Raw genomic sequence first — 12731 nt, 5'->3', positions numbered from 1 at the left:
AGAAAGAATAGATTCAATAAAACAACAAAATAACATCCTCATGAAAGTCTTATTGACATTAAAATTGCGAATTGTGAATGGAGGGGGCTGCACGATATGAGGAACATATCTGAGTGATTTTGCGATTGCAATACGATAGTTTACGATAACAGAGTGTTTGTGAACTATCGTTATTAGTATCATTATTCTCACTTTTATAGAAAATGTTTAAATATTGGATAAATATATTGCAATATATTGTTGTAATTTTTAGTTCTATTTTTATTTTTTTCCGTGTGTTTCAATTTTGCTCTGTGAAGCAGTTTTGGTTGATGTTTTACATAAAAGGTGCTATATAAATAAAGTTGAGTTCAAATAAAAGTAGTAGGATCAATGCATCAATAAAGACCAATAAAGGATTTTAAAAGCCGTTACCGATACAAATATTTGGTTATTTAAAAATCCGGTATGCCGATATATCGGCCGATATATATTACAAAAATGTAAAAAATCCAGAAACGCCTAACAAAAAATGAACAGATTTCCCTATCATGAGTTATTTGTAGTTATTTATGAGTTCTCACTAAAATAATATGATAATAATTTGTTTTATTGTCACAACAGAACAGAGGAACAACAAAATATATTAAAGTTCTGAAAAATAAAATGTATAAAAATACAAATTTAACATATGAAACTTAAAGTCCTCTGAACAAATACAAAAACGTCTGTAGAGCACCCTCTGGTGGACAAACTATGCAACGCCAACACTTATAACATGGTTGACCATCCGTTTTTATTGAATTTTTTGAATATTCATTTATCAGAATCATGTATTTGTCCTTTTTTTTTTATCAGCCATTATAAATGCTGATACCGATAATTCGGGAAATGCCAAACATCAGCCCAGTGATTGGTCGGGCTCTAGTCTACAGCCTCACAGACCTCTTGATGCTACTTTACACTGACTCATGTTAGGTGGTTGAGAAGTCCACCTTTCTGGGTTTCTACTGTCACTCTGATAGAATTACAGCTCCATCATGGATGTGAAAGGCATCTACATTTCTGAAATTGTGTAAAAAAATGCATCCCCTTACCTCTTTACCGTTGTCTAGTCCTTGCTGCCGTCGCTTGATCTGTTCCCTTAACGACAGAACCTGAAACGATGCGGAGGATAAAGTTCAGGAGAGTCTCCGTCACTCAATTCACTGTGACACCTGTGAGGAACAAGCACAGGATCGTGGACCCACCTCTTGAGAGGAGGACTGCAGCTCTTCCTCCAGAGACGCCACCCGCTCCAAAGCCACCCGGAGCCTTTCCCTGACCTTCTCATCCAGAGCTTTGTGGTGCTCAAAAAGGGACTTGAGGGCTTTTAGGACCTCCACCTCGCTGGAGACCCCGGCTGGGGACTGGGCCTGCCTCTTCACCACGGTCATCCTCAGGCTGCGCTCGTGACGGGAGACCAGGCACTCCAGATGTTCCAGCAGCAGCTGGAAACACATGTGGTTCACATACAATAAAGCCTCCCCACCTCTTATCGGTTACAAACTGTCTCCGATGATTAGAGTTCTCGTTTCGCTGTGAATTCTTTCAGAACAGATAAAAAGCCAAAAGAATCAGAGCGGAACTTTAATTAACCCAATAAATAAAGAAGATAATGTTAAACAGACATAAGTGTACTGACTCGTGTGTTGTTCCTCTCCGCCTTCAGCTCGGCGATCTCCTCCTCTCTCTCCAGCAGCTGTTCCCGGCAGAGGTTCAGCTCTTTGGTCAGCACTGCAAACTCCTGCAGGGTCACAAGAGGGAGCCGTTATTGACTCCACGCTGCTGCATGAGGTCAGGATCACACACGCTCAGCCAACTGTATCAACGCATTATTTTAGAATAGTCGATCTACTCCGTTGCTACTGGAAAGTCTTGCCTTGGGCTCCCTTTGTGTTGCTGTTCTAAAGGACTACGGTTAACCTTTTCTCAGGTCTCTGCAGGGTAAATCCAGACAGCTAGCGAGACTGTCCAATCTGAGTTTTTTCCAGAGGCTATTTTGCCGCGGCACCGTGGGGTTTCCCGGCGCTTAGAACAGCCAAAGACGATTGTGATGGGTTTGAAAATGCCAATAAACCAGAGCACGTTTTCCTCCCATCCTGAATTTCTGTGTGGACTAGCCGGACCCTGGTCTGGAAAAGCGAGACTATTTTAAAAAGAAGCGCTGTTCTTTCTCACTTTCCCCAAGCCCGCCGTGGCCAGGGAGTAGGGCTGAACGATATGGGGGCATTGCGATTTTTCTGCCAAATATTACAAGTACTGCGATGTGAAATTTAAAAAAAAAAATGTTTAGCTGAAGTTTAATATTCACTGTGTAACAGATAAAACCAGCTGTAAGTGTTTTTTAACTTAAATCATTTTTTAAATTTTAATTTAATTAATTTAATTTTTTATTTAAATAAACATTGAACAGTAAAACACAGAGCATTCACACAAACACTAAAGTTACAGTAATAAAACACAATTCCAATAAAGAATATCAGTACTTTCCTGTAAACTGAAATGTCCGACCTATCTCAGTTTAATAGCAGCATTTACATCGTCGTTAAATAAAGAAATAAAAAAAATAAAATCCCCTGAAAATATGACATTTCTGTAAACAATCTGAGATTTGTAGCATTATTCCAGCACAGGAATTAAAAAATGCTAAACCAAATCTTACACCTAACATTCAACTACATATCGCACATTCGATTAATCGCGATCTTCCCGATCTAAACAAATCGCTTTCTCTTAAAGCTCGATTTGAAATGATTACTGGTTCCACCAGGGAGTGAAGTTCCTGGTGCCTGATGGCTGTGTTGAATTGAATCTGCACTGTCAGTAAAACTTTTTTTATTTCCTCTGTTGCTTCCTTAATGGATTTCTGTCTCGTATGAGTGATAAATGTTGAGTCAGAAGGTCTGAAACCGACAAATGAAAATCAGTCTACGCATTGTTCTCCCCAAACTCTATGGTACCGTCTCAGCATGAGGTTACCTCTTCAGACTTTGGCCAGTTCTCCCGAAGAACCCCACATACTATCATTAAACATATAAGAACAGAGGAAAAAAAAACGGTGTAGTGCCAATATTTTCCGTTAACCCACACAGCACACTTTACTCCAGTGAACGATTTAACAAATCTTGATTTCATTAGCAAACTCACACATTCAACCTTACAGAATTTAACATGCACAGGCAGGCGGCTAAGGCTGAAAGAGGAACCCACCCCACACAGCACATACAGTCTAATCTCTGCCATATCTACCACAGCGCTCACAGCTAATGCCCACCGGGAGTCTTAAACCAAGGCTCGATGTAAAATATAACAACCAGCTTTATTGCACGTGTTGCACCTGAAATTGGTTTAATTGCTCAATAACCAGGACTGGCTGTGCATACGCCTGTCATTAAAACAAACGCCTGGAGGTTAAACAAGCATGAGAGAAGCTGGAATGAGACCAGCGCAGTATAATGTCTAATATTTCCAACTGACAGCAGTGTCCAGTTGAATTGTTGTGATTTGGTGTAATTTAATCCAATTATGTGTAATGGGAGGTTAGCTACATGATAGTTAGGATGAAATATCTGTTGCCTTTGGTCAAATTAAATGGTATCTATGACAACAAATCAACAAAGAAAGGATGAGCGACATCATAAAAGACTTTCAGCAGAACTTTCAGAAGAGATGTCTGAGTTTGGGTCGTCCCAACCCTCCACTACAGCTGTAACGATTCCAAATGTTGCTGCACAATTGTCTCAGAAATAATGGGGATTTACAATAGAAATGTCTCTCAGTCAAATTAAAAAATATGTATTTATGTCTTATTTTTTTTTCTTGGGATCACATTTTTGTATTAAAAGAGCCAAACTAAAGTGCAAAACATTGGTCCAGATGACAACATACACGGGCGCACGTATACAGAGGTTTACTCCTCAATGCAGCGGCCGTGGGTTTGACTCCGACCTGCGGCTGTTTGCTGCATGTCGTTCCCCCTCTCCCCCCTTTCATCTGTCCTGTAAAATTAAAGGCCTCAAGTGCTTCAAATGAATCTTTATAAAAATAAGGGTGCCTGGATAGCTCAGCATGTCATTCCCCTTTTCTCTCCCCGTTTGCTTCTTCAGCTGTCCTGTCATTAAAGGTCTAAAACGCCCCAAAAAATAATCTATAAAAATAAAGAAAGAAAGAAGAGTACAGTACACACACACCGAAGACGGCACGGTGCACCTTTTCCACAAGCGAATGTGTAAAAATATTGACAATTAGAAGATTATGTAATAATTGTTACAGGCCTACCCTCCACTGAACACATTATGCACACATACTGTAGCATGAGCACTCGTCCATGCGCTGATTGTCCACTCTGCTCATGTGTGATGGCGACGTGGTGATGCACACATGACACTGTCCTCGACCACGTGTGTGTGTGTGTGTGTGTGTGTGTGCGCGCGCGCGCCGAATCATGCGCGTTTAAAAAAACAAACAAAATGCAAAACGTGACATTAAAGGGCACCGATGCATGCTGCTGTTATCTTTTGCTCGGTGTTTCCACTGATACAGCCAAAATGTGTTTAAAAAGTACAGCATGTACAGTCTGTAAGAAGGTTTTACGCTCATGTGCTCGCTGAGGGTGGGTGTGGGGTGTGGGGGGGGGGGGGGTGGAAAGGAAGAAGCTTATTTAAAAAAAAAAAAATCAAGGAGGAAATGCTGTGTACAGATGGCATGTTCTGGGCCCAAACGATATCCCATTTCTGGGATTGTTTCATGTAAAAGACGGGCCGCAGGTACCAGACACACTTTTTAGATTCCTCTGTCTCTTTCGGGCGCCGTCATTTTGGTCGATGCAAATCATTCTGCTCTGGCATTCACCTCTTTTCCACTCTCTCCCGTCTCTGCCACGCTTCCCCCTTCATCCACTTCAATCTCCCCCTGTCATGATACACCACATCTAAAACAGACTCTAGAAGCCACCTCATTAGCATGCAGCAATATGCAAATGGCCTTGATTTGTTAGTCTCTGTGTGTTTCATATCACCAGGTTTTTTTCTCTCTGTGTGTGTGTGTGTGTGTGTGTGTATTTGTGTGTGTGTATGTGTGTGTGTGTGTGTGTGTGCCATGCTGTCACTCTCTCCATCATCTCTCCTATTTTTCTGTCTTGGCAACGTCTAACACACACAGGCGAACTCGGTGAACTCAGCTACTGTAGAATGTTTCATAGCCCTCAATGTGCTTCTTTGGGGTGTGGTGTTGTGTTTGTGTGTTGTGTTGTGTGTGTGTGTGTGTGTGTGTGTAGATGTGTGCACCATATTGATCTCCTCTCAGCGAGGTAATATGGCCCTTTAATGTCCAGTCACTGTTAGAATGTGCAGCGCCGCTACATCTGTTATTTCGTTTTGATCTTTCAGGCGTTGCGACATGGAGAAATGGTGCCCTAACAATGAGGGAGGCATCAACGCCGCCCAAGGCATCCCACAATGGCTCCTGCCTGAAAATAGAGATTGTATGTTGAGTGGAATTACAAAATGATTAGCTCTCGGGCACTGGGATGTGGGAGAATATAACAAATGGCTCCTGCACTCCAGGGGCGAATGCAACATTGTGCAATCATCGTCAGGTTTTTAGGTAGTCCCAGTTTGTACCCTCCATCACCTTCCAGTCAAAAAAACATCCAAAAATGATAATGGCTCTTACGGCTGCTCTGAAAGTAGTTCCACAATCCTCTAAGGCTAACAACAATCAAAAAATATTCCAACAGCTGAACGATAAACGTGATTTTTTTTAGCTGGTCTCAAGTTGAGCCAGCATTTCCTATATGACATATCGCCTCAATTTGTACACCTGAATCAGAAGGAGCAGTCCGACAGCGGAACTATCGGGACAGCCAAGCCCAGAAAATCAGAGGCTTTATGAATATAGGCTTTCATATAATCAGATGAGCTCTGAATACAAAGGGACACGAACTGGGGCTACGTTTTAAGCAGCTTTTTTAAAGCTATACATTAAAAACAACGTCCCAACAACTAAACTCAGTGGTCATGGTTACTGACTGATCCTCCAGCATAATTATGTCCCAAATTGTACCACAGTTAAGTACAGTTTTGAGATATTGTTACTTAAGTATTTCTATCTTTTGGTTGTAGTTACTTTGCAGAATGAATCATATCCAGCTCGTTAAATAACCACTGTTATTTCTCTTGATGACTTTACGCCACAGCCTTATTTATTATTAGTCATATTTGTAGCATGACGTAGAGAGTTTTAACGCAAGAAAAGAAAGAATGATGGACATGTGACGGTTGCTGTACTTTAAGCTCCGCAGCGGAAACAATGAAGGAGTCCGACCACAACATTAAAACCGCTAACTGGTTAACACGTCAATAATTCAACACTGGGAAAGGAACCATTTTCACTACCAGTACTTTTGATTCAGGACAAGATTATAAGATTATACTTTGAATGCGGGATTTCTACTTGATGGAGTAGTTTGATTTTTTTTAATTTTAGTACTCTTCCAACTCTGCTGCTCACAACCTTACATCTTCAAGTTCAAGTTCTTTTTCTTTTACTGCATTTACATGTTCATTTAAAATAACGTCAGTGCACAAAACAACAAAAATAACATCATTTGGAACTACAGGAACTACCAGACACATACTGTAAATATGACTGCTACATTTTTACCTTTGTTGCTGCTGTGCAAATCAAGTGCTATAAAGCGTAGATTTTATATATGTATTATGTGAATATACACCATTTTAAACATAAAATAATTGAGCTGGGCATGCCTGTTGTCCCCTTTTCATAATTTCAATTCAATTCAATTTTATTTCTAGTATCAAATCATGACACAAGTTATCTCAGGACACTTTATTTATAGAGTAAGTCTAGACCACACTCTGTAATTAATAATACTTACATAATTATAACATGCCTAACTTCATTAGATTGGAACATGACACCCAGCCGGATGTATACACATCCCGAATTTAATTTAGTACCTGCTTTTAAAAGGTGCAGTTCACCCTAACTACACACCCACGTGAACCATTAAGCTAAAGCTAACAGCTAATAGTCTATTTCTGGCTCTATTGAAAGCATAGAATACCAGACAACTTTATTAAAACTGCTTCGTAACAAAACAATGCATGTTTTATAAATATACAAATTAAAAAAACCGCGCCCAGGTATCCAATATTCACTGAATCATCTCCTTTATTTTCCTTGATGATAATGCTTCAGTCATGCGTGCAGTGCAACGTATCCCAGCATGCTACTGTAGGGTGTGCATGATGTGTCTGTCAGCGTCGTGAGCGACTACCGGAGATAATGAGGGAAATACTGCACTTGTACTCAATCCACCATGCCTTGCATTTGGACACAAAATCTTAAAGACATGTTACTCTGAGTGAGGGGAGTTTCTTTAAGTCAAACATGCAGAGTAACGTTTGACTTGTAGTCCTGTAGTCCTAGTAACTTGTCTACACCTTACAGGCATTGCTATTTCAAGCCAGTTGCACAGATACCTTTTTGGTGAAACCTTCCTTCATTCACACCTTCAATCAGACCTTGACACACTAAAATATGACCTGTTCCAAACGTAGGTACATAATACAATAAAAACAAGGCTGATGTGTGGTCCAGTACAGTACTGAAACAGCATTGTGTGATATCCTGTATATCGTACCTGTGGCAGGGCGATGGACAGCTGCCTCTGCAGTGACTCCTTCTCGTGGCCCAGGTCCCTGAGGCGTAGGTGTGCTGTCCCCAGACTGTCCTGGGTCTCCCTCAGGCTCTCCAGCAGCCTCTCCCTCTCCGTCAGCATGTTCACCATCAGCGACTCCAGGTTGCCAGTGCTGCCCCCCTCGTCGCTGCCGCCACCGCTACCAGCACTACCGCGGGAATCCCTGCTGCCGTAGCCGCCGATGCTTCCGATCCCTCCGCCCACCCCTCCTCCGACCCCCGCCGGGGAAGACGAGCCACCTCCTCCGCCGCTGCGCCCGTCCTCCGAGATGGTGGGCATCACCTCGCACATCATCTTGAGGCCTGGGTGCGAGAGGCGTTATCTGAGAGGACGTCTAGGACACTCGAGCGCAGCGTCTGAGGAAGCACTGACTCGTCATGAAACGGCCAACAGTTGCTTCGCTGGTTTAGGGGGAACTTCCTCGCAAGCTAATCGGGGGGGCAGGCAAGAGGGGGACAAGGGACATGGGGGGGGGGGGGGGGGGGGGAGGCCAGCAGGGCAGCTCTGGGAATGTGTACGTGAGATACAGACTTGTTTTTGGCGGAAACAGTGTAGAGTGACAGGTGCTGAGGGTTTTGGTGGAAGGGTGGGGGGGGGGTGCAAGGGTAAGAGGGAGAAGTGCAGGTTTGTGGATGACCTCTGACCCCCGGCCCAGGCTTCACTGAGATGAGAGACGAACCTGCAAAGAGGAGAAGAAAAAAGGGAGAGGATTTTTTTTAGACAAATGTGAGTTAAATCTGATAATGGAGGGACACAAGCTGCTGATATAAATATAATAAAGCCTGTATTTCCCACCAGGTTGTCTCATGACATCACACATAACACACACACATCACACACACACACACACACACACACACACACACACAACACACACACACACTTTTTCAGGCGTTCCTCCAGACCTCAAAGAAAGAAGGAATAACCATTGCTATTGCAGTAGCATTCTCTCTAACTCTCTCTCTCTCTCTCTCTCTCTCTCTCTCTCTCTCTCTCTCTTCCGCTGACTGGCATCGCGATACTCAACGTATCGGCTAATTCATCCATCAGTGCATGTCTCGGCTCTATAGCCCGAGCGTCCATAGTCATAACGGGGAAAATGAATGCGGATGATGCACGGACATGAGTCGTGAATGGTACCTTTCCCCTCAGCAGCCGTCACGGAAACACAGAACAATCATCAGGCCCGCAGGTAGCAGAAAGATGCGGCGCTGTTTCATACATTCATGTGAGGAAGGGAGAAAAAAAAAGAAAAGAAAAAAAAAAAGGGTGTCATCATGAATTGTAATTACGTGCGGAAATAGGTTTCTTTCCACGGCTCCGGAACCCAACTGGAGACATACTCTTGGTAATTCAGGAGGCTTATTATCCTCAGGTTGTCAGGACGGGAATATGAATTTCCGTCTTAATATAATAAATGACCTAAATAGGGGGGAAACACTATGCATTTAATGCATGTATAGGGCTGTGCAGGGTATAGCCTGACTCCGCTATCACATCATGGTAGGAGGTGCCAATCATGCTGTAAATGATGTAGGCCTAATTAACACGTTCAATCAGACGAGAGCATTCAATTGGATTATTGTTATTTTTTTTTAGTTATGTGGTTAACCTAAACTTGGGAAAACGGAGCGCCGCTGTGGCTTTATATCGACTGCAAGGCGTCTATTTCCTATCAACAACCCCCCCCCAACACACACACACACACACACACACCCCTCCCTCCGCACCACCCCAGTCCCCCCCCACCCATAAAAACAGCTGGACGGTCGAACGCACAGCTAGGTCCGTGTAGCGAACATCACGGTGGATTTGGGCCGCCACCGAAGGTTGTGGTGCGTCTTACCCGCTCCATGGTCGACGGAGAAAGGAAGCGAAGGCGCGTCGTTGCCCGGCTCACTCCATCAGAGCACCTGAGAGACGGAGGCTGCAGCTTCTCCCCGTTCCAGCCCGGTTACCAGCTGCCCCGTCCCCTCCCTCTCTCAGCTGAGGGAGCGACGGTTCGGCTCAGCCGCGGCGCCAAGCTCCACGCAGGAAACACAGCCAACATCCGGTCACGGCTTTTCAGAATAAGACATGCACGTCTATAAAACGCTTGAGAACCATAAAGGACGATACAAAAATAATGTAAAAATATGGATGTATTAAACCCCAAAAGGCACGAAACTCTACATGGCTAAAAACTGACCCAATTAATTCTATACGTTTAATACACTGAAACATTACAAAGCAAACCCATACATTGATTCAATAGACCAATTTTATTTTTTTTAAATGTTTTATAATTGAAATATGCTTTATGATTCCTTTTTATTCTAATTATCATTTCCTTTATCATTTATAATCATAACAGTAATAGATTAATAAAAACACAAGTACTTCACAAGTCAATAACAGCAGATAAATGAAGCAAAGGTAATTAAACAATTATTATCATGTATTGCACTTGCTTATTGCGTTAAGGGTACGCCAACCTGCCTTTGACTGCACATTTTGTATGAGCATGATGCAACAAATAAAACCACTCTATCTTGTTAAAATCTTTAATAAATAGGCTTGGTTTTATTTTAATCAGAACTGATCATTAATTTGACTGGATGACATTTGCTTTAAAGCATCACAAGCTAAAAAAAGAAGAGTTAGGAAACAGTGATCTAAAGGACAGCTAACAGGGGGCCAGGACAGGTGACCTTTATTAATTCCTTGTGGACATGCGTCTTCTGTTCAAAATGAGCAATAAAGTAGCCTATCAGTCTTTAAAAAAAAAAAAGAAAAAGAGTAGGCCTAATGACCTTCGACTGTAAATATTAGGGTCACACATTACAATCCATAGTAATGACTGATAAATCACTTCTTCATATGACCTAAAGCAACGTTGAAACTTAATTGTGAAGAGAAATAACCGTGCTTCCGCCTCCCTGTGCGCGTGTTTCTGTGGACCTTCCCTCCTCTCTCCTCCTCGGTAAAGATGCTGGGTCTTAAAGAAACACATCAGCACATGAACTCCTCACAGCCTCACAAGCTTAATTTTTTTTTACAGTTTATGCTCACAACTTTCTTCTAACTGCACTTTATTGCAGTTTGATTCCTTCAGACACAAAACCAATGGACATCGTTAGAATCTGAATTATTTCCTCAATCATTCTTACTGCGATGGTGTAGAATTTGCCAAAAATAATTACACAATCGCACCCTCTAGTGGCTCGATAAGGGACCGTCGTTTTTTTTGTAATTTGGGCTTTTTTTTAAGCCCAGAAGTCTAGATTTTAAACAACCATCATGGATTTGTATTTTTTTGTGTGAAACTGAACAGTTTGAGGAACTTTTAAAAGGTCAACCTGCAATTAATAACTTTAAAATGACCAGAACTGTTGTTGCAAGTTCATAAGGGGAGTCATTTGCGGGATGTATTAGGGATTATATTAATTTATCCAAATCAATTGAGTAAAATGTTGTTGTTGTCCCCCCACCCCCCCATCTGTGATTAAATCATCCATTACTTGGTGGCCCAGTGCTTAGCACTGTGGCCTCACAGCCAGAAGGTTCTGGGTTTGGATCCAGGTTGTTCCGGGCCTTTCTGTGTGGAGTTTGTATGTTCTCCCCATGTTTGCGTGGGTTTTGCCAGGGTGCCCTGGTCCCCCCTCAATCAAAAAACATGTACTAGGTTTTCCAGTCTCAGATCTGGAGTTGGTCCCCGGGCGCTGCTCCCTTGAGGGATGGGTTGAATGCAGAGAATGAATTCCGCTACATGCATGTGACGATAAAGTACCTTCACCTTATATCAGTAAAACTTTGTCACCATCACCAATTCTGAAAGGCTCAGTCTGTCAGCCAATCAGATCGCAAGAGAGGAAGACGTAATGTCCTCTTCAGAGAGGGTCATGTGCCAGTGAGATTCAAGTGCAACCAAATTTAACTTCAAAATCAAATATTTTAGAGAGGAACAGAAGGAAGAAGGTTTTAATACTTACACTCTTTTTGGCTGCGGGTTATGGTTTTTACTGTGAAACATTGGGACTATTTTTTTAAGAACTCCATATCTGTCTCGGAGGTTATTCTTTTTTCAGCAAGGCAGCTTAAAAATCTAAAACCCCAACACAGTACAAGTACACAAAAGTACTTGCAACGTCCTGTCTGACACTGAACCCGTTCTTACAATTAGTTTAAATGTTATTTCAAATACTTCTGAATCAAATTAAAATTGTAAATATGCCCTTTGAAATCACCTGAAAGTGCTGCTAATTGATCATGGTGCTGATTCTATGGCAACTTTCTTTTTTTATGTTACTTCTTATGCTCTGTTTATTTATTATACTACATTTTTAATGTCATATTGACCACGCCTAAAGACAAAAACTGTAAAAGTAAAATGTCTTACAGGGTGAGTGAATAAGCAGAATCGCAGACTTGATTAACTGCCTCACAAATATTAGCCACAATCAGCACTTGAAGACAAGTCAGCCTCAAAGAGCAACTTCAGCTGAGATTGTGAAAACATAAAGACAGCGTGAGACACAAACATAAAAACAGTGTGATTTGGCAAAAGCAGCTGAAAGACGTCACTACTGGAACAGCAAAAGAAGGAGGAGGACGCACCATTAACAGAGCAACAGTGTTTGGTTGTTCCTCTTTGAGGGATTGCACAAGTCACAGAGGACAGAGTCAATGAGATGTATCCTTTACCTTTTAATACTTCAAGTATTATTATCCCTATAATGGAATAATACCCCATTAAAAGTTAAACTCTGCGATAACATTTTTACTTAACCCTTGTGTTGTTTTCCCTTCGACCATGAACTTGTTATCCATCCCGGTCAAAATTTAACATTTTGTAGTTTTTATCCTTTCGACACTTTTTTAAACGTTTTTTCAAGGTTTTGGCAGAAATTATGAATTATTTTGACAAATAACAGTTAAAATCAAAAGGATTAGATTAGATTTGATTCAACTTTATTGTCATTACACAGGTACAGGTACAAGGCAACGA

At 41.8% G+C, this 12731-nt stretch overlaps 1 protein-coding gene across 6 annotated transcripts in view; it reads right to left on the bottom strand.

Moving 5' to 3' along the window:
• Window positions 1-9798, bottom strand: part of ppfia3 (PTPRF interacting protein alpha 3) — a 31215-nt gene extending 21417 nt beyond the window's left edge. For all 6 annotated transcript variants that reach the window (XM_032537432.1, XM_032537434.1, XM_032537436.1 and 3 more), the window contains exons 1-5: window positions 9591-9798; window positions 7688-8423; window positions 1664-1765; window positions 1230-1469; window positions 1077-1136 (exon numbers count right to left, since the gene is read on the bottom strand). In XM_032537432.1, coding sequence (XP_032393323.1) covers window positions 1077-1136; window positions 1230-1469; window positions 1664-1765; window positions 7688-8038 — 753 coding nt within the window. In that variant the 5' untranslated portion in view covers window positions 8039-8423; window positions 9591-9798. The remainder of the gene's footprint in view (window positions 1-1076; window positions 1137-1229; window positions 1470-1663; window positions 1766-7687; window positions 8424-9590) is intronic.
• Between the last annotated feature and the right edge of the window lie 2933 nt (window positions 9799-12731).

Source organism: Etheostoma spectabile, chromosome 15, assembly GCF_008692095.1.
Source record: "Etheostoma spectabile isolate EspeVRDwgs_2016 chromosome 15, UIUC_Espe_1.0, whole genome shotgun sequence".
Taxonomy (NCBI): Eukaryota; Metazoa; Chordata; class Actinopteri; order Perciformes; family Percidae; genus Etheostoma; species Etheostoma spectabile.
The sequence above is the reverse complement of the archived record's forward strand: the minus strand, read 5'-3'. Positions and strand labels throughout refer to the sequence as shown.